Here is a 23,816-nt window from a genome sequence, read left to right as displayed (position 1 = left end):
ATCCCACTAACACATTTAACAATATAAAACAACGTACAAACTTAAAAATATGCATAAAAAATGTATATAAAAAAAAACAAATATAGCAACCATAATTCTAATTAGTGAATAAAGAAACATGTATATGTTTACTAATAGAACAGTAACATATAATAAGTATATATGATATATATATACATATATATATATATCATATATAAATATAAATATATATATATATATATATATATATATATATACACTTATGATATTTAATACAAAAAAAATCAATGTTTTAGAGCACGGTCCTTGAGAAAAGGTTTTGGAGAAACCCTCTCATTCAACCCATGCCCTCTATCTGCTTGTAATCTGATGATCCATTTTCCTTCTTTCTCCACATGTTTCCCTATGTCTCCTAACCTTTCAGTGGGGGTAACTAACTCCAAATCTAAAAACTTAAAACTATGTGTTGTATCATTATGAATGACATGTCTGGCTATTGCATTCCCCTCATTCTCTCTACTAATGGCATAAATATGTTCTCTTATTCTCTCTCTTAATGTCCTATTTGTCTTCCCAACATACAAACTGTTGCATTTCTGACACATAGCTAAGTAGACTACATTTCTTGTTCTGCAATCTGTATATTGCTGAAATTCATATTTCTGATGTGTATCTGGATGTATAAAACTGTTAATATTAGCTGTATAGCTACATTGATTGCAGTGATGACCAGAAAAAGTCCCTTTTCTAACCGAATGAAGTTCACTCTTATTATTCCTCTCATAACCCAAAATCTGTTTTAAAGACTTAGTGTTCTTATAACTAAATCTGGGACATGTGCCTACCACTGCTTTTATATCATCATCTAACAGTAACATGTTCCAATTCTTTTTGATTAACTGTGTTACTTTCCTATTATTGTTCGTATAAGGAATAACGAGTCTGTTAACTCTCGAAGTAGGGAGGGTTCTTTGTCTGCTATGTACCTGGCTAGTCCTCTTAATATAAGGTTGGCCTAAAGTGTCACGCTCTATTTCTTGTATAGCACCTAGGTCACTAACATGATATCCTCTTTCTACAAAGTCTGTCCTCACATCTCTAATGGCCTCATAAAATACCTCATCTTTGCTTACTGAATGCAAAGTCCTTAGTGCCTGACTCTTGACAATGTTCTTATGTATATGTGATAGGTGCATGCTGTTACGATGCAAAAATGCATTCCTCCTACAAGACTTCTTAGATTTCAGTAGTAATCACACCATCACATTCTTCAATAGCACATCTAAGAATTCAGTTTCATTCTGGGAACTTTTACCAGTCAGGGTAAGAAAAGTCGTCGTTCCATTGATGTAGGTAATAAATTCATTAAATGTGGATAAATCCCCTCCCCAAATGAGGAAGACATAGTCTACGAAACACTTGTAATACTTAATGAATTGGGAAAAAAACGTATGCTCTAAGATACAAGTATGTTCCCAATATGCCAAAACTAAATTTGCATAAGAGTTGGCACAGGGCGTGCCCATCACTACACCCGTGGTCTGTAGGAAGCATCTTTTATCATATGTAAACATTATTTGTAAGTTTGAGGTCCATCAACATTGTTATTTTGATGATTCTATCATTACTAAATCCACTCTGCATCAAAAACAATCGTAAATAATCAGTGCCAACATCATTAGGTATACTCGTAAAGAGTGATGCGACATCTAGAGTAACCATATAGTCAGTAACATTCATAGGACTACAATTCTAAGTCGCAAGGGTCTCTAAAAAATATTGTGTATCCCTTAGGATCAAATGAGTTGATTCCACTAATGGTCTCAATTGTTCCTCTTTATAAATAGATACAGCCTCTGTTAACCAACTTCTACTGGACACAATTGGTCTAAATGGTGGGTTGACCAGTGTTTTGTGTATCTTAGGGAGACCCCTAAACATTGGTATTAACAGTTTTTCTATCAAAAAATATTTATATAGGTCGCCATCTATAATGCTACACATCAACATGTCATATAAATCATCATAGACATCTTTGATTAATCTGTCTAACTGGGACATTGTCAAAGTACTATATGTATTAGTATCTATTCTGCTTTGGCTTGTAAGCAGCCCCCCCCCCCACACACACACACACACACACACACACATCTTCCACTTTCTCTTATTCCCTTCTGTTAGCAAATAGTACCCATAACTGATCAATACTGTGTGTTTGTTAATTTAAACTATGACCACAGTAGCCTACTGATACAAGGTTATCCTGTTTTTCCTCCTGAGAAATTAAGAAATGACTTACAGTTTCAGAGCAGTCCTTGGTCAATTGTGATTTGTTTCTTAACACATACTTGTCTTTGCTTTGTGATTGTTTCCAGCCCCCTCATACGAGCAACTAACAGGGTCTCAATTAATTAATACTCAACCCAAACAAAACTAAACTACTCATCTTCCAACCCACCAAACATACTCAAAACAACTCTCACTTTAATATCACAGCAAAAGACAACATCACTATATACCCAACTGAACACACCGAATTGCTAGGAGTGGAAATAGACTAAAATTTGACATTCACATATCCATGACCATAAAAAAAGTCCACAAAAAACTAGGAACGTTATACAGAAATAAGCAATTTCTCACCAAAGCAGCAAAGATTTCAATAGCAAATTCCCACCTTATCTCCACCCTACTTTATGCCTCTTCAATATATACCAACCTAAGGCAATGTGATCTAAACAAGCTAGAGACCTGCTACAACAAAATCGCCAAATTCGCCACAGGGGCATCCTACCGTAGTCACCACTGTCTCTCACTTGCTGAACTGGGCTGGCTTGAACTCCCTCACCTCCTTCAGTGGTATCAACTCTCACTCGCCCACAAACTAGTAAACCATCCACTAAATGTCCCATTCCTCCATAATCTACTCCAACCCTAATCTACTCCAACCCTATCGCACCACCAGACCACTAAGATCCAGCAACAAAAATCACTTGCAGATCACTAAAGTCAATAACTCTGCTGGTGAAGCACTATTCTCTTGCGCCATAGCCAAATTATGGAACTCACTCCCACCCACAATTACTTCTGTACCATCATGCACCCACTTCAAAACTTTACTAAAAGCGCACCTAAAAACATGCTGGCTATGCCCTTGCAACTCCCACTCTAATATCATCCACCCCATCCAACCACTACCTTTCTTTCCACTCCACTAACTACCTTGATTATAGCAAGCTGAGATGCTCATAAGCCTAGTACTTATTATACAGCAGGAACTTCTCATTGTAACATTTGTTAATGTCTGTTATGTACTTCACAGATAAAGATTCTAGTTGTCTACTGATGTACTATGCTCTTCATCTGTAAATATGTTGTAAGTAATTGCTATGTTAAATTGTTAATCGCTATGTAATCCAATGTAACTACTGTCTGTTTATTTTACTGTGGAGCTTTTCTCCCCGGGCCTCCGCTGAAAATGGACCTACGTCCAGTCAGACACTCCCGGTCAACAAATTTAAATAAATCAATAAATTAATTAACATAGCACATATACTAAAGGGGTAGAACTCTTTATCTAATACCGCTCCCCCTTTGTCTGCTGGTCTAATAACAATTGAACGATTATTCTCTAAAGCTTTCAAGGCTAGTCTTTCATCCTTACTGAGATTATAAAGCTCAGATTTAAGTTGCTGTTTATCTAGTTTAAAAGCAGTTAACAAATCTTTCTCACAAGCTTTCTCAAAGCTATCTATCAGTGGATGTAGGGTAGGCATGTAAGTTGACGATTTTCTAAAAATATAGTCATGCTTAATATCGCTACTACTGTCACCATATTTTAAAGACAGTGCTATGTTTCTAGTAAAACATTTTACATCAACTATTAAATCAGCAGCATCAGCATGTTGCGATGGAATAAACGATAGTCCCTTGTCCAAAACTGCTTTCTCAGCAGATTTCAATACATACTTGGATAAGTTTATTGTAACGTCCGACTGACTGGTTTCAGAGTTTTCTTCTGAAACTCATGCTGCTCGCCTGACATTTTCCGCTTCTTCCCCATGTAATGTGGGCTCCATGACTGCCGATTCACCGGTAAAAATGGAAGCGAAAAAAGGAGTGAGGAAAGGTCACTGGAAGTTGTCACTCTTTCAGCTGTTTATGCATTAACTTTCTTTCTAACAGGCTCTCCAAGAAGCGAGGCTTGTGTATCTGCTCATTCATTGCTTAAGGGTGATGTCCCTACTGCTCTTGTTGTTGTTCCACCACTGAGTGGCGGACGTGATGTCATCTCTAAGGAAGTGGATGACTGAACAGGATGTGCTGTTAGTTGTCCTCTAGTATGAGAAGGGGTAGCATCTCTGGTTCGAGTGGATTCCCTCGGCCAAAAGAACACGTTCCCCCTACTGAAATCAAAACAGTCTCTCTCCAATTTCTTCTTTTTGGCTAACATTAGCCTACTATCGAGAGATGCAAGTGTTACTGAAAGCTCACTCACAAACTTATCCATCTGTGTACTTGATATCAACGAACTCAGTTCTTGTTCGATTCTACTAGCTTCACTACCGAGGTCATTTTCTATCAATGTATACTGCTCTATTAAGAGCTTCATATATCCAAAACTGGTCTCCAGATTGAGCTTTTGCCATTTCGAGAGTAACGTAGGGTAAGTAGAGCCAAAAGTCGGGATTTTAAGAGCTCTGAGGCCCCTAGGAACTATCTGAAAAGAGAGACAAGCCTCCATGTGTCTCTTTTGTCATTGAACATTCCTTAATTTTATTAATGAATCCTCCAGTCTTCTGCTCAATTGTAAAACATTGATGTTAACAGTTTCTTTCTTGTGCTGGCTTATATTACTAGCCAAATCAACACATGATAATCGGGAGGGAGGGAGGGAGGGTGGCCTAATGGTTAAGGTGTTTGCCTTACAAACACAAGGTGCAGGGTTTGAGTCTCACAAGGGATAATTGGCTAGGCTGAAAATGGCTCGCAAGGGCAATTAGCCTAGTACTAATCTATGAACCTATGAACCTATGAACAATGGGTTACCTTCTGTCAACAATAGCTGTTTAAATTTGCCGGTACTTGTAGTTAAACCATCTGTTCCTGGAAACTTCAAACGGGTCTTTTCTGTCATGTCCCTTGATGTCACAAAACAAAATCACAAACGCAGAAAAAGAGACACCAAATGGGGTAAGGTACCACCAAACAAAGCAGAAACAATCCAAAAAAAGAATATATGGTACTCCACGACAATCGAAGCAGGCCCAAAAAGTAGATAGATAACCAACAATGCTTTATTACACAAGATCAAGTAAGCGCTTTCGCGTTTGTATAAACACTTCATCAGACTTTCAACATTCATAGGTTCATAGATTAGAACTAGGCTAACTGCCCTTGTGAGCCATTTTAAGCCTAGCCAATTATCCCTTGTGAGACTCAAACCCTGCACCTTGTGTTTATAAGGCAAAAACCTAAACCATTAGGCCACCCTCTCAACCCCAAAGGTGAGAATCAAATCCTATACATTTGTCTGTGAGGTATGCTATTCCCTCCCATAAACTCCGTATAAATACTACTAATTATTTAAAACAACCAATAAAAATCCAACATAGGGATTCCTAATTAAAACTTAGTGCCCTAACATACATATATATCTCACTAACACATTTAACAATGTAAAACAACGTACAAACTTAAAAATATGCATAAAAATGTATATAAAAAACAAATATAGCAACCATAATTCTAATTAGCGAATAAAGAAACATGTAGATGTCCACTAATAGAACAGTAACATATAATAAGTATATATGATATATACTTATATATTTAATACAAAAAAAATCAATGTTTTAGAGCACGGCATATACATAATTCTTTATTCACTAATTAGAATTATGGTTGCTATATTTGTTTTTTATATACATTTTTATGCATATTTTTAAGTTTGTACGTTTTATATTGTTAAATGTGTTTGTGAGATATATATGTATGTTAGGGAGCTTTAAGTTTTAATTAGGAATCCTTATGTTGGATTTTTATTGGTTGTTTTAAATAATTAGTAGTATTTCTACGGAGTTTCAGTTGATGTATGTTGAAAGTCTAATGAAGCGTTTATACAAACGCGAAAGCGCTTACTTGATCTTGTGTAATAAAGCATTGTTGGTTATCGATCTACTTTTTGGGCCTGCTTCGATTGTCGTGGAGTACCATACATTCTTTTTTTGGAAGGTTGTGAAAGATTTCATCTTAAAGCGTACACAATGGCAAACTCAGCTGCATTAATATTTGATCTCTTTCTAGTGCAGGTAAATGGATATTAACTGTTGTTTTTATGATATTAATTTTATATAGCTATAATTTTCATGTTTTTCTAAATTTCTTAATGACTAAGTAACACAGGCAGAACTTCTTAGCCTCATATGAAAGCTCTCAGCTAGATGATTATAATGTTGCTTACAGTTTGTGTATAACTTGAGTGGTTGCAGAGATACTGTTAGTTGTTTTATAAAATATTACAAATGTAATAGTTACTGTGTTTACTATGACTTATAAAATTAAGTTTAAGACCTAGATAGTACTTGCCTGTGAACCTATTGGAGTGGTATCCAAGTTTACTTTAAGCCAAACTTTCCATCTCCATGTATTCTTTCCTGAACTTAATGAGGGAAAATGGATACTATATATACCTTGGATGTTCGCAGACCACTTTGGTCACTGTCCTCACAGAACAGTCATATAGGAACTCTGATCAACTGTTCATTTCTTGTGAAGTTAAGAAAAAAGGACAACCCATGGCAAGGCAAAGTGCTTCCAAGTGGATACTATTACCTTGTTATGATGAGCATTAAAAAAGGTAATTCCAGGCAGGGTTGAGGCTCATTCTACCATGGCCTTGGCTCCATCTTTGGCTTTTTGTAAAAGGATTGGCTAAAAGAAGTATTCTAGAGGCAGCAACTTGGTCCTCTTTGTGTACTCTTTTACACAGCACCATAAACTAGATGCCTTCTCCAGGTCTAGGACAGACCTTTCTAGGACCAGTCTCTGTAGGCTGCTGGACAGTCATCCTTCCTTCTTGCAGTTATAATAAGCAATGATAATCTACCCAAATGGCATAAAAAAAGATCAGTATATTATTGAAACACATTCTCATGTGGTATAAAACTTAAACGGAGTTGAAATTATTTATATATGTGTATTTGTTGTTCAGTTAAGTAAGGATGAAGTTACTATTAAGCCCATTTTGTATCATGTCATATTTTAATAGGAGTAAGAATTCTAGTTGCTAGTGCCCCTTTAAATTCAGTGTTGTAACCTTTAGGCCAACATTTTTAATGATTTTTTTTTCATTTCATTATGTACTAATTATATACTGCATTAGTATGATTTATTGCAAAGTTAGTCACATTTTTTCACTAAGTTTTATTCTAGTAGACACAACTCTAGTGTTTTACTTGTGATGCCCAAGTAGTGTAAATGCTTCTTCCTGTCTCTGCTTGCATATAAGTAGTACTTAATGACCTAGTACTGACGTGCTTTCCTGCTCAAAACTCGCCTTGCTGAGAACTATCAATGTGTTTTTTTTTTTTTGGCCACTGGTTGTGTCTCTTAACAGAGAAGGGCATTGCAGTTTCCCATGTACTGACTGGATTTTTTTTTTCTGTGTTGGAATGCGGTGGAGCCACTCTGCTGTTTGTTGGTGCAGTCATTTCACAATGCAGTTCTGTAAAATTGAGTGAAGAATTGTTTAAAAAACTACTAGAAAGGTCATGCATTTTATGAAGTACCACTACTTTTTGTTTATCATTTGTGTCAGCGAATTGTTAAGCAGTCCTTGTATTTTAAGACGTAGTAGAGACTGGGTTGCTGATGACCAATAAATCCCATATTTTTTGTTCTAAAATAAGCTGGTAACATTGTGATCATTTACTAGATGTTAATCTGTGGCTCTGCCTGTTTTCAGTAACATGGCCTGAAAAGTAGGTGTTATGTTTCTTTGCATTCCACCTGGTTTACACCCCTTGTGCCATCTCCCTCCCCCAATACCAAGTCTTTATTAGAATCCTGCTGAGCATGGAGCCATCTTTAAATTTCTAATCTCACACCAGGACACAAGTATTCTTTGGCAATTGCATTCTGCTTGCTGGTAAGCCATTAGACCTCAGCAATTTGTTTTAAAGTGTTCCAATTTGTAAAGTAATACTTACTTTTTACTCTTGTCTTGGTGGGCTCTGCCCCGCTCCGTTCGCCCTCGCTTGGGCTCTCTCCGCTCCCCTGCCCCCCTATTCTCTCCCACCACCTCTACATTTATAGCAATCACAGCCACACCCACAGCTCACTCTCACATCACCTCCACCAATCACAGCTCCTAAAGTCCAATCACATTATACCAAACCAACTTGCTCCACCACAAAAATACTCCCAACCACTCTCATTCCCACTAGGCATTATTTACATCACCCACACTACTTGCGCATCCACATATAGTGCAACCCTATAATTCCTATCCAGACCCCCACCTAGAACTAACTTAAACTTTATAACCACGACTATCACACAACTAAGTCTAGTCTGTCTTCTCATAATTCTTTAACACCACAAGTTATCACTCTAGCAATATCCCTAAACTTAGTAGCACAACATTACATTATGCACTGTCATATACAGACACTGCACATTAAAATATCTGCCCACAATTGTTTAACAACTACATAACGGACCAATTCACAACTAGACACATATGCTCTCATTCCTACTCCAAAAAAACACAGTACTTTCTCACACTCATCACCAAACTCCAACATCTGTATCACCATTTTAACACCAGGCTCACCATAAGTGGGGATATCCACCCCAACCCAGGCCCAAATCCATTCTGTCCAACACAAATTGCTCCAACACAAATGTCAGAACATAACACCCCCACTATTTTCATCCTTGGGCAAATCAACAACAGCTGCAAAACCAACCATCTTTTAATGCTAAATATTAATATTAGAAGTATCAAAAATAAAATACCTGAACTCCAGGCCACAGTAGCACACTACTCCCCAGACATAGTTGTTTTAATAGACACCTGGCTAAATAAAAACATAGCTAACTCAGAAGTTCTCCCTACCGGCTACAATATCATTAGACAAGACAGACCACTTCGTAAAGGGGGTGGAACTGCCTTACTGTACAAGTCCATCTTTGCTGTATGTCCATTACCAAACTCCTACCCCCTCCCCCAATAACTGGGACATACTTATCTCACAACTGCAACTTCACCCTAAAAAGGTCATCACCACAATTGTAATCTATATTCCGCCTGGTAATACACCTGCTAGCCTTGAAGATTTCTTATCCTGGTGTTCTTCCACATACTCACTCACAAGAAACCCTTATTCTGGTGGATTTCAACCTAAATTGGCTCACCTGCATATCAGAACCACCAAGTAATCTATTAAATCTCCATGGCTACAAGCAGCTAGTCCAAATTCCAACTAGATGGGATAAAAAAAAATCTAAAAGGGAATCCATCCTTGGCTGGGTCCTAACTAACGACCCCACATTGTACCCCCACGCAGGCAGTCTCCCAGACACCTTAAGTGACTACAACATAATATACCTTATACATAGCAGAACAAGCATATGCAAAACCACTAACTATATATCCACTAGAAACACAAAAAAAATATCTCCTGACATCCTCAATACTTTACTCTGTAACTGTGACTGCCCCCCCCCTAAAAACCCTCCCACTTGACCAGGCTGTAGCATATTTCAACAAAACATTTTTACAACACCTAGACACTGTCGCTCCATTGTGCAAAATCAAGGTTAGAATCTCTACAAACCCCTGGCTCAGTAAAGAAACCAAACAAATCCTCAAGTCCAGAGACACTGCCTAGCTTTACTATCAGAAAAACAAATAAACGCAAAGCCGAACTGCGCAACCTAAAAAATACCAACAAAGCCCCCAAAAATTTTGGAAAAATGTAAACCAGCTACTAAAAGCCACCCAAAAGGATACCACCAAACCAACCACTCCTGACACTAAAGTTCCCATCGAAACACACTTCAGCTCCCACTTTATGAACTCTATTCTGTCCTTACTATCACAGGACAGTTCCTTCCTCACTATGCCCCCAATACAAATAACACTAATACAAGCTTTACCCTCCAAACAGTTTCCACCACTTCAATCAAAAGCATGCTCTCCAAACTAAAAACCTCATCAACAGCAGTCAACCTGCACCCCAGCTATTTCTTGAAACTCACAGCAGATGCTATTGCTATCCCAATCTCTACTCTCATAAACAGATCAATTGTTGAAAACTATGTGCCCAAACTGGAAAATATCCTGTTACATCCATACATAAAGGCGGGACCCCCACTGAACTTAACTACAGACCCATTGTTTTACTCTTCCCCCTGGCCAAAATCCTAGAAAAATGCATTCATACCCAGGTGCTAAAATATTTTCTAGACAGCAACATCCTGTCACCTACTCAGCATGGTTTCAGACCTGTCTATAGTACCACTCCTATGCTTCACAGACACAGTAAACCATCTCAAAAATGAAGGCCTGCAAGTGTCAACTCTTTTTTTTTTTTTTGGATATGTTCAAAGCATTTGACACAGTCTCACACCAAATCCTGCTAAACAGACTAAATCAATGTTGCCCATCAAATTCCACTCTTACCTGGTTCCAAAGCTACTTAACTGACAGGTACCAAGCTGTGAAATGGGAACATTTTCTCTCTCCTCAGCTACCCATAACTATAGGAGTCCCACAGGGTTCTGTCTTAGGACCACTACTTTTCAGTCTTCACAAATGACCTCCATACCTCCACACAGCATGCATCTGTCATTCAGTACGCAGATGACACTACCTTAATCTGTGCTGCACAAAACATTCCCACCCTCCTGCAAACAACTCAACTAGCATTCTCTGACGTTGAAAACTACCTTACCAAAGCCCAGCTTATCCTCAATCCAAAGAAAACTCTGCTTATGATTATAACCAGTTCTAACAAAAACACTGATAACAGTCAATTTACTATCTACTCCACAAATGCTACTCCAATCACTTCAGTGGCACAGGCTAAGCTATTGGGAATAACCATAGACTCCCACCTAAAATTTGATAGTCATCTCAGCTTAACTATTAAAAAAGTACATGCCAAACTGGGATCACTTTACCATATCATGCCATTTCTTAACAACAACACAAGATCAGCAATTGCTCGCTCCCACTTCTATCCACCCTACTCTATGCATCTCCCATTCTGACTAATCTCAACAAAACTGAACTAAGAAAATGGAAGCCTGCTATAACCGAATTGCCCGCTTTGCTGCAAATTGCTCATATAGGACTCATCACTGTACTGCTTTGAGACAGCTCCACTGGCTTGAACTGCCTAATCAACAATCAGCTTTGCCTTTGTCATTTGCTCTATCACCTCCCTAATAAGTGTCCTGCCCTCAAAATCCTAGTACAACATCACTCAGCCAAAAGGCCTCTTAGATCATCAAGCAAACTACTACTAGAAGTCACCAACGGCTACAATAGCTTTGGCGATGCACTATATAGTAGTTCAGTGGCTATAAATGGAACTCTGTCCCCACTAGCATTCAAAACGCATCGTCCAAAGCCTCCTTTAAAGACTTCATTAGGCAACATCTCAAGCGAAGTTGGCAGTACCATGATTGCTCCCAAGGCTAGTGAAAGTGGTTAAGGTACACATACTAAACCTAGAGTACTTGATAATAGTTTTCAGTCTTACTCACAAACACTGACTAATCTACAATGTATGTACTATGCATGTATTCCACCTATGTTCCAAATTTCAGCTGTACACCACAAATCTATTAATTACCTTTATTTTTAAATTAATATGTTTTGTTTGTTCTCTCCACTGTAACTGTTGATGTGCTGCATACCACTGTAAAAACATGTATTTTGTAATTTGTGTGTATACTGATCATGTCTAAATAACTAAATGTCTAATTTTTCTATGTGGAGTTTTTCTCCTCTGGCCTCTGCTGAAAAAGGACCTTTTCGGCTCAGTCAGACACCCCCGGTTAACAAATGTAAAATAAAATAAAATGTTTCTGGAAAAATATTGGTGTTGTGTAAAATACTGATGCTGCCCAAAATGCCTACCTTTATAAAACTGCTTTGATTTTCTTGACTTGGTTTAGATGAACTCTTTCCACTTTTTATGTAGTAGGCATTGAAAAAAATAACTAACTAGTCAGTCTTGTTGAAAGTGTTGGTATTAAACTAACATCTGCATTTTCCTTTTCGAAAGTGAGCTTATTTTTTTCCAGTGAAAGTAAGGTCTGTAATTTACTATAGAAAACCTCACACAAAGGATTCTTGATTTCTCATCTCACACTTATAGTTTTCACTGTTTAATGTAACACACTATTAGATGTGGTTGGCTAATACTCTCCTTTTGTTGCAGGTGAGGGATTTCTTCTGTGCACATCATCTGAATTCACTGCTGTTGCTGCTTGGATATCAAGTATAGAACAAACTGAATTTGTATGTTGTAACTGCGTCCTCACTGCGTCTGAATCTTTGTCAGTCCATGGTCCATGAACCAATTCTGCTCTTCTCTCTGCTCGAAATTGAGTAGGCAGCGTGTTCAACGCTGTTTCAACAGCTGAACTTACCTGGTTTTGGTAGGTGGTAGCATAGACAGAAGTATGAGTGGCCAACGTGTGGATGTAAAAGTGGTGATGTTGGGGAAGGAATATGTTGGTAAAACCAGCTTGGTGGAGCGATATGTTCATCGAAGATTCCTTGTGGGCCCCTACCAAAATGTAAGTGTTATAAAAGAGAGAAACTTCACTAGAAACTAACTTGCTCATAGCAGGAATGCATAGGAAGATGTAAATGATTTTATATGTTAACAGCTGTCGTACTCTTTTTGCATGCTGACTGAAGTAAATCAGAAAATTATTATATTCAGAATTGTCTTTTGTGCGGTGTAGTAACCTCCGATGGATGACATGCATTTAAAAGTAGAGGACCACATTTATGTGAGTGCTGCAGCCATACTGCTGCTACTTGGTGTTAACTGTTCAGGTTTAAGGACACAAGGTGAACAGTAGGTGTCTGTTGGATATGTGTCTTTGAAATGGAGAACAATGAAAGCCATCCAGTGGAGACTGCTAGTATTTAGTGTTGGTATCTTTTTCAGTTACCCACAGTGGGACATTTCTTAATGAAATGTATTAGTTTACAGGACAAACTCTGGCATTTTTTTAAACATCTTTATTGAATTATCACTCTAAGACTTCATCTTCATCCCTTTCCAGTTTGAATTATAACTTTCTGCTTGTGTTAAGTCTGTGAGCCTTCAAATTATGTAATCCTAAACCACCTTGCGTATTGAAATGGCCAAAATATCCTACTTAACTCTTGCCCTATTCCCCGCCTAGATAAATTAATTCAACTCTTTTTGTCCACTTTATCTCCTCTGGTTGATAAAAATATGCTTGGCTTTTTTAGTTCCTTTAGTTTTGTATATGTTTTCACTGTTTATCTTATTACCAATATCCATAAACGAGCTTCCATTTTGTCTGTTTTTGTGTTCTCTTTTGTCAAGTCTTTTCCTGCATTTTCTTAGCTGCCATAACAGAAATCGTTTTAATCTGTACTTTTAAATACTTCATATTATCATGGCCACATAAATATGGGTATTGCTGAACCAATATGTGTATTATCTTCATTAATTGTATATCCCGAAAAGACTTCGAACTGTCTCAAAATGTTCTGCAATACTAAGATGTCCTTTTCTGGATTTATCAGGTACAAAATATTTGCAAATGACAACTTTTCTTGACTGTCATATCGATTTTATATCCTTGCATTTCTGAGTCTCTTTTCTTTGCTAGTAGCTCTAAATATAACGCACATAAAGGGAAAGAGAACACCCCAGCCTGGCTCCTCTGTTCAAGAACAACGCACAAGTTCAGAACTCACCCATTTTAATTCTTGCCTCCAATTATTCATATTTTCTCCTAATTAACCTTATCGTATTATTGAATTGGGAAATGCAAATGCTTTCATTGCCGTATTCGTAAAATCCCAGCTTACTCTGAATGCTTTCTATGCATCAAGGCCCACAAACAGAGGCATTTTATTACATTCTGTTTCCCTCTGGGATCCTCATTGTTCTGCTAATGCTGTCCTATGTTTGTGTCCCCTCCACAAAACCATATTGGTCCATATCTATCAGTTTTGGCAAAACCTGTGTCATTCATTTAGTAAGTATAGACCTAAACACTTTGACTGTGGCCTAAAATTGAAGTGGGTCTACATGAACCTGGGTCTGATGGGTCTTTACCATCCTTTGATAATGCAGCCACACTTCTTCCAAGATGTTAGTTCTGCCCCCTCCCCTCTTTTAAAATACTGTTAAACAAAATCTCCATGTCTTTATCATTTTCTTCCCTCCTAACTTCCAAACTTCTACAAGAGTATCATCTGTTCTTGGAGATTTTCCTTAAAGATTGATTATACATCACCATTTTTATCTCCTCTCCTCCTCCTGCCTTTCCTGTTAAGTGGTATAGACTGTTTGTAGGCTTCTGAGCCCCCAAGCCCTTGAGGGAAGCCTTCTAGGTTAGTTTTTTTTCTTATATCTAGCCAGTTTTCTAGTTTCAGCACTCAAATCTGTTTCTTTGAACTCAGCACTTGTTCAGAACTCATTGTAAGCACTACATAAGCTGCAAATTACTACAGCACTCAACTTTCCTCACTTGTCTAGTGGAAAGCAGTTTTTAGTACTTAATAAATAAGCACTTATCCAGGCATGTCTAAGGATCAGCTCCCAGTGATTTCTCCAGTCTACCTGATGAATCTGAGCATCTTGGGGCAATGCAGCAATTGCCTCATGTACACAGACAACCCTCTCCTCCTACCACCCAACGCTACAACCTGTGAGAGATGCACTTATATAGCCAAACTGGAAGCAAAGCTCTCTTCACCCAAGACTGGACTAGACAGTCAAGAGGAGAGGGTAAACACTTGTACCACACCACACTCATCACATAGTCCCTCAAAACCTACACCACCAAAACACACACATAGAAACACAAAACACACACCTACATTCGTGGAGGCTCTCAATAAAAACCTGCCCAAGCATCATGGACATCCAAAGCATAAACGCAAGCAAACTCCACCCCCCAACACAACCCAAATGACACACAGCCCACAACCTCAGTGTGCCATTCAACCACAGCCCATAAGGCATAACAACGTACCCAACACTCTAGTCATAGGTGACTCTATAGTCAGGCACACTGATGTTCCACTCACTAGACTAAACAAGGAGAAAGTTACTGTCAGCTGTCTGTCAGGTGCCAGGATCCGCCACATAATGCATGCACTCAGGTCACTCCACAATAAGTACAAATATGACACTGTCATTGTCCATGTTGGTGTGGATGACCTGAGACGTACCTCCCTGGACTACATGAAAAGAGACATGGAGGCGCGCTCCGATCTTGTATCCCAGGCAGGTATGACCCTAACCTTGAGTAGCATCCTGCCATCACCCAGAATGATACCACAGTACAAGGACAAAATGATTGACTTCAACAATTGGCTAAGCTTCTGGTGTCATTCTAAGGGGATCCAGTATTTGTCTGCCTGGGACGACATGATTGACAGTCCACGATGCTTTGCCAGAGATGGCCTGCACCTGTTGCCCTTAGGATTCCGGATACTGGCTAAGACTTTTGCCACCCCTATAGTGCCTTTTTTAGGCAAGGTTCAAATGACAAATTCACCACCGTAACCGGTACAAGCAAGCAAAATCTGAGGGTAATGCTACTCAATGCTAGAAGTCTAAACCTCAAAATGCACTCACTCGAGGCACTCCTTAAAATGGAGAACATTGACATCTGTGCAGTGACAGAGACCTGGTTCAAAGCTCCAGAGAGCACCCCTGCATTACCAGGCTTCAATTCATACCACACCTTTCGGCCACCTAACCCAGAAAGAAGCACTAAAGGCAGAGGAGTGTCCATATTCATTAAGGATATCCACACCTCCAGGCTAGTTGCACAGCATAATGCATCCGAGATTATCCAGGTGCAACTAACTCTGGGCAAGACCGCAATCCAAATTGTAGCTTGCTACAGACCGCCCATCATGCCCCAGGATTTACACTCCTCATTTCTTGATTCACTGGAAAGTATTAGGGTACAACCCAACATCCTAATAATGGGCGATTTCAACTACCCCACCATTAACTGGGAAAACTACTCATGTACCAACTCTTTTGTTCAACGTTTTCTAGAATTCATAAATTCCAACGCCTTGGATCAACTTATTCACACCCCCACCAGGGGCAGCAATATCCTAGACCTGGTCATTACCAACATGGGAAACCGTTGTTCCACACCAGAGGTCAATTCCTCGTTGGTCAGATCTGACCACAAGCTAATCAGCCTAGACATCCACATCCCACCCCCAGCCACAGTTAGGGAAACCATCGTAAAAAACTTCTCAAAAGCCAACTTCACACTTCTTAAGACAGAAGTGGCAAACTTCATGACACCCATGCAGACGGACAATAGAGGTGTGACTGCCGAATCCTACACAAATGCACTTTATAAGCACTTACACAAGTGTATGGATCATGCTGTCTTTAATAGAACCAAGATGTTATCCTCCAAAAAAAGGAAGCCAATCTGGTGGTCCTCTGCCATAAACAAACTCTACAACAGAAGAAAGAAACTGTTGCAAAAAAAAGAGTAAAATCCCATGACTGGAGGAACTCCCTGGTCAACCTCAGTAAGAAGCTGAGATCCCTCATAAAATCCCAATCCTCCAAAGCTAGTTATGAAAACAAAATTTCCACTGACTCTAAAGACAACCACAAAGCATTCTATAGCTAACTTTACCCCCCTCTCACCCCCTAGAGGGCCCATCTCTATACCGGAAGAATGCAAAGTTCCTATAATCACGGCTGCACAGGTAAAAAACACACTCTCCAAAGCCAAGAACACAGCATCCATGGGACCTGACAATATCCCAGGCTGCGTTCTACATGAACTACAGAATGAACTGGCACCCTACCTAAGCACCATGTTCAGTCATAGCCTCACCTCAAGCTTTGTACCCACTGAATTGTGCACCGCGACAGTTATCTCACTCCACAAAGGGGGAGCCACGACGGACTCCGGGAACTACCGCCCCATTAGCCTGACGAGCCTGGTCTGCAAGGCCATGGAACGTCATGGAACTCATAAACAAAGACATTGGTATCTCCAAACTCTGGACCCTACTCAGTTTGGATTTGTAAAAGGCAGATCATGTCTCCTAAACCTGATTGACTTCTTTGAAGCAGTCACCAAAGCCATAGATGAGGGTAAAATGGTTCACACAGCTTATCTAGACTAGATCTCGCCAAGGCTTTTGACACCATCCCCTACTCTGGAATTATAAGTAAGCTCACTAAACTAGGTATAAATCCCCATATCACAAGATGGGTTGCCAACTGGCACACGGACAGAACCCACACTGTGAAAGTAGCAGATTCCAAATCCGACATCAGACCAGTGACAAGTGGAGTACCACAGGGTTCAGTCCTGGGTCCTCTCCTGTTTGGTATCTACTTCTCTGAAGTGCAGGCCAACACAGAAGGTCTTTGGCTAACAAAGTTTGCAGATGACTGCAAACTAGGAGCCATAATCGAAACTCCTAACTATGTGGACAAACTACAAAAGGGCCTCACTGAGACAGATACCTGGTGTCAAAGCCATGGCCTGGAGCTCAGTGCCAAAAAGTGTATTGTCATCCCCTTTGGTAAAAACTCTGTACCCATGAACTAGCACATAGCTGGTAGTCTACTTAATGCTGAAAATGTGATGAGACCTTGGGACACAGGTGGACAGTAGTATCTCCTTTGATAATCACATCGCCACAGTGGTCAGGAAATCCTTCTACGTGGCTCATCTCATCACAAAAGGATTCTCATCCAGAAAAAGAGGTCATTGTTCCCCTCTACTCATCACTCATTAGACTCATTATAGAGTACAACGCCCCTTTTGGTATGTACCTCACAAGACATCTACAACAACTGGAAAGACCACAGAAATACCTCACAAAGAGGATTACTGGCCTCAAACAGATGCCCTATGCAGACGGTCTCAAAAAGGTGCAGCTTTACTCCATCGCATATCGCCTACTCAGGGGGCGATCTCTGCCTAACATACAAAGCTATGTCAAACCCAGAGCTGTTGGACATGCTCCACTTAAAGAAATCCCAATCCCTCCGAGCTACATGCTCTAGGGACCTTAACGTTGTCACCACAATAAACAACATGCTGGAGGGATAGATTCCTGTCCCAGAGACTTCCCATACTCTAGAACAGACTACCTATCTATGTCAAACAGAGCTCCTCATTAGCACTCTTCAAGAAAAATCTTGATGATTGGATGGGAAATGGGAAATTCACTCCGGGGATCACTTCTGTGGCTCTGCACGACAGGGGCACAGGAAAATAATTTTCTTGGGTGGCGAAAGCCAGGGTACATTTTTTGGCTAGGCTTGTATGGGCCCTAGGGCCGATAGCCTAGTACCTACCTATGAACCTATCTTAACTGCTAGTTGTTGAGCCTCATCTGTCTCTAATCTTTGCATAATTGGGTCTTCCATAAATTTCCATTTGTGCTCTTTCTTGATTTCCACATTTGCTTGTTTTATACAAATTTTCATTAAAATTTCTAAAATGTGTCCAATATGTTCACAATATCTCTGGTTGTTTTTCTTGCTATATGCTCCCTAAGTCTGACTACAGCCCTTCTCTTTGTTGCCTAAGTCATTGTGCTAAAAGTTTTTGTGCTTTGAAGTTATTTATCAAAAATAGTTACTTAACAGCAGTATTTCTAAACTCATGCATATTGTCCAGATGCTACTTTCTTTTAGCACTCTGTATTTCTGCTTCTTCTTCTTTAGATTCCCGTTATTCTGCAGTAATTTAAACCTTTGTCAGCTCCCTCTAAGTAATTTTATATTACTTTTTCAACTATCTCCCTCTTTCTCTTTTATTTGTATTCTAATTTTGAGCACTTTCTATTTTGGAGCTGTTGGATCCAACATTCTCGGGGTTGTCTTATTTGGATCTGAAGATTTTTCCTTCTTAGATTCCAGTGGGTACCCCTGATTTGACTGGCGCCAAGCATCTTGGAGCTGGAAGATTCTCTGAGTTGAAGCATCTGTGCTGGCTCCAGGGCATTTGAGTCTACTCTGAAGGTTTTGGAGCGGTCTCTTCCCCTTGAGTCCTCTGTGTTTAGATAGCCTAGTCCTGGCTCATTCCTCTGGTGGAGTACTGACAAGGCTGCAGGGGCTAATGATCCGAGAGGGTTCAGTTTCATATCTGTTGACTTCTGTGTCTCCTAAGTGCTCCACTTTTGAGGTGGTGGAGAGATTCTCTATGCCTAGAGAACAGACACTCTTGGCCTCTTCGGATTAGACATCTTTACCTCATTTTGTTTTGTGTTCTGAATCTCAATTATCCGCTCCACTGGGATAGCCAACCCAATCAAGCCTTCAGCCAGCCTGTCAGGGTATCATTGTCTCTTCTGATACTTCCCCAGAGTATCCCACCGAGGAAATCCCTTGTAAAAGCATATGAAAAAGGAGGCAATTAGTTTCCCCAGAGTAATCTCTCATGGAGGACACTGATTTTGATGAGGGTGAGGGGTCCACTAGATCACCACCTGATGTCTCTCTTGGAGACATCCTGGAGCTCCTTAAAGAGGTGGTTGGACTTCTGATACCACATCCCAAGAGGAATCCGTGTTTCTGGAGGCTTCTGGGTCTAGCTCTTCTACCTCCTGGGTGACTTCCCTGGCCAGTGAGCTTGTAGACCTGGTTTCTTGGCAGGCATGGAAGGAACTGGACACCACTGAGCCAATTCCCTAAGAACACAGAACATTCTTGCACCTCCAAAAGACTTGTATGTACTGGAGTAAGGGAGTCCCTGTTGATGCCATGGTTATTGCTGTTGCCACAAGAAAGGAACTAGCAAAAAAGAGTTCAGAGTTCCTCTTGTCTTTCCCCCTAATAGGGAAGTCTAGGGTGCTGGACAGGTTTGGGTGGTGTGTGTCTATGCTTCAGCAACCTTTGCCCTTAGATCAATGAATTATTTAGCACACTTCAGAAGACTACAAAGAATTTGATCAAGGAACTTAACAAATCTCTTTCGGGTTCCATGTCCTCCAAGGAAGTGAATAGAGTTTCCTTGTAGCTGGCTACCTTCTAAATTAGATAATTTTTCTTTGAGATTAATCTCGTACGCTGCAGAAAGTACCTCACAGGCGGCGGGTTCAGGCATATCGGGATGTTCGCTTTTTGGCCCCAAAGTGGAAGACATTCTCCAGGTGTGAGCAAGAAGGAAGCATCCTGCTTGCTATAGGTGTACCTTGGTCTACTCCTTAAAGGCTATTTTTAGAAACCAATGAGGTGGAAGAAAGATGTGGTGTAAGAAATCCCCAGAGTTCTTTTCAGAAGGCATGCAGAGATAGTTCCCCCAGGGAAAGAGGGGAGACGTCTAATGGAAGATGCCATCCTCGTGGCAGAGGTGGTCCATACAACCAAGGGTCCGGAGAATTTTTCTCGGGTGTCCATTCAAGAGTGCTGATGGGGTATGTCTGTCCATCTCTGGAGGCTGTCAGGGGTAGTCTATCCATGCATCTGAGAGCCTGGCTAAACGCACAAGATTTATGGGTACATAGGATTATATCCAGGTTATATCATACCATTTTCTCAATCCCCTCCCAACTGTTTGGAGAAAAATCCCAATGTCCCACCTAGTCAGAGGGAAGCAGTTTTTCCTAGAAATAAAAAAGCTGCTAGAAAAAAAACTTCCAAGAATACCCCCCCCCCCCCCCCAGACAAGAGAGGATCCAGAACTTCTTCAGGATTCTTATTGCCTGAAAAGACAGGGGACTGAGACCAGTTCTGAAACTCAGCAAACTAAACCAATTTGTTCAGTATACAAAGTTCCTCTGTGGTCACAGTACAGTCCATTCCTTCTTTCTGCAGAAGGATAAGAGCAGAAACAAAGCAAAGCTTGTCCACCGTGGAGAGGTTTAAACCTATTTATAGTTTGAAAGCAACAAATATAAGCAAAACAAAAACACAGTAAAATGTGAAGTCAAGTTAAAGTAACTGGATGTGTGCTTTTGGCAAGAATGCCTTCATCAGATCCTGTTGTACTAAACTTAGCTCATCAAATTTAAACAGAGCTCAGCTAATCAGTCTTCCTCAGCCTTCGCCCTTTCAATAAAGGTTTTAAAGGGAACATTCCATTTAGTCCAGGGGGATCTCTGCAGTTTGACCGATTGTGGAAACTCGCTAGATTGGTGACTTGCAGGCTGATAAACTGCCTGGACTAAATGGAATGTTCCCTTTAAAACCTTTATTGAAAGGGTAGAGGCTGAGGAAGAAGACTTTGGCTGAGCCTCTGTTTAAATTTGAGCTAACTTTAGTACAACAGGATTTGATGAAGTCATTCTTACCAAAAGCACTCATCCTAGTTACTTTAAGATGACCAAGCGTTTTACTGCATTTTAATTTTGCTTATACTTGTTTATTTTTAGTATTGAATGGTTTTAAACCTCTCCGTGGCAGCCAAGCTTTGCTTTGTTTTTGCTGTTAAAGGCAGCTTGCCAATCTAAAACTTAAGTGTCTGTGGTGTGTTTTTTACCTAGATTTTCTGCAGAAGGATGACTGTATGTGCTCAGTAGATCTTCTGGATACCTACTATTGCATCAAAATGAACAGGTACTGTAGGAGATATTAATGCTTCCAGCTGGGGCCATCATTTATCAGTTCAGAGCACTGCCCTTTGGTGTCACCACAGCCCCCAGGGTGTTCAAATGCATGGCAGTCATACCAGCTCACTTGAGACTGCTTATTCCATTTGTTTCCATATCTATATGACTGGCTCCTGACTTTGTCAACCAGGCATCAACTGGTTTAAGCAAGGGACTACTTATTCCAGCTGTGCTCCATTAAAAACAAATCTCAACTCGCACCAGCACAAAGTCTGGAGTTCATCGGTGCTTGTTTGAATACAGTCACTCAGATAGCTTCTCTTCCTCCTCCTCGAATAGACATCTTACAGTGTCAGGTCAAGAAAGTGATTCAAAAATGCATCCCTTCTGGCTTGATTGATACTTCAGGCTCTGGGTTCCATGGCAGTTGCTATCACCCTTGTCCTGCTGGCCAGGTTTCATATTTGATAATCTTCCAATGGACTGTCAACCCAATGGTCCATTCTCCAGCATGCATTATCCATGCCAGTCAAAATCATTCAAGCTTGCAAGGTTTACCTGTTTTGCTGGATTCATTCAAATCAGCTTCACGAGGGCTGTTCATTTGCCCTTCCCTCCCCAAGGCCATGGTGACCATGGATGCTTCCTAGGTTAGGTGGGGGAGCACTACTTGAGAAGGACAGCCCCCAAGGTATGTGGTCCTCCAGAGAGGCTAAGATGCATATTAACATCCTGGAGATGACTGTTGTACTAGTGTTGCAGGCTTTTCAGGATACTCTTCCATCTGGAACAATTGCAATACAGCTGGACAATGTCAGTCTGGTACATCAACAAACAAGGGGGAACCAGATCTTGCCATCTTTGTCAAGAAGCTGTAGGATCATAGGAAGTTACTAGGCTAATGGCCATATGGCCCTTACAAGCCTATGCAGGTTCTACCCTTTTTTCCACGATCAGTACCAGTTGCCCCTGTTCAAGAGGGACACAGGTGGAACCCCCAGGGTAAATTTACGGTTACCCATCCAGTTGTCATGATAGCATTTGAAGAGGGCCAATGAGCTGCTTTGTTCGACATGAAGTGGTAGTCCATTCCAAAGGTGTAATTACCTCTGGGAGATGCATCTGTCCCTCCAGCAGATTCTATTAATGTCACATACAAGGTTAACGTTTTTAGAGTGAGTAATCTGTGTGCCATTTGACTTGCAGATATGTAGCATTTCCAATAAAGCAGGGTCAAAGATTGCCTTGTATGCAAGGCACAGATCACCTCTGAGTAGTCTGTATGAAACAGAATAAAGTCACGGTGATTTCAGATGATCCACATAGGACAGATGCTGAAGACCTTTAATTTTCGGTTACCTATTATATTGCCGAAAGTTTAGCTTGTCGAAATGCAAAACAATGACAGCTGAACTCTGAAACAGAAAAAAACGCGAACGACCACCTATGCAAATTTTTTCTCAGGGAAATAATTTGCTTGGCCATTGTGGAGAATTTGCCCTTTTCCCTGATGTAGAACGATTTCAGAGTTAGTATATTTAGTTGGGGGGGGGGCAAAGCCCCACTTAATTAGGGTTTAAAGGTTTTTGTGGTGTCCATTGGCCAAACTAATTTTTTTCTATGGGGAAAAAATTCGGTTAGGTGGCCATTCGCGGTTTTGGAGTTTAGCTGTCGATGTTTTGCATTTCAACAAGCTAAACTTTCGGCAATATAATAGGGAAGCACATTTTCCATGTGAGGAACCTTTGTGGTCTCTCCAATTGCTGCAGATGCTTGGAAATGTACAATACCAAAAGGGGTGTTGTACTCAATTATTGGCCTGATGGAATTGTACAGAGAGATTATAAATTTTATTTGTCTGGATGCAGTGCCCTTACTTATGAGATGAGCAGTATAGAATGCCCTTCTTACCACTGTGGAGACATGGTGATCAAAGGTAAGGTTGGTGTCAGCGTGTGTGCCCAGGTCTCTCACCACTGAGTGCACACTTAAGGTGTTGTTGATATGATAGTTAGCAGGAACGTTGCACTTAACG

At 40.2% G+C, this 23,816-nt stretch overlaps 1 protein-coding gene across 1 annotated transcript in view; it reads left to right on the top strand.

The window, feature by feature from the left end:
• The window catches only part of RAB24 (RAB24, member RAS oncogene family), a 1,334,059-nt gene that overhangs the window by 16,467 nt on the left and 1,293,776 nt on the right, over nt 1-23,816 (top strand). The window contains exon 2 of the mRNA XM_044069307.1: nt 12,441-12,801. Within this exon, the coding sequence (XP_043925242.1) occupies nt 12,685-12,801 (117 nt within the window). The 5' untranslated portion in view covers nt 12,441-12,684. The remainder of the gene's footprint in view (nt 1-12,440; nt 12,802-23,816) is intronic.

This window comes from Protopterus annectens, chromosome 4.part0, assembly GCF_019279795.1.
Source record: "Protopterus annectens isolate FY-2018-M chromosome 4.part0, PAN1.0, whole genome shotgun sequence".
Taxonomy (NCBI): domain Eukaryota; kingdom Metazoa; phylum Chordata; order Ceratodontiformes; family Protopteridae; genus Protopterus; species Protopterus annectens.
This window is presented reverse-complemented; position numbering and strand designations above follow the sequence as displayed.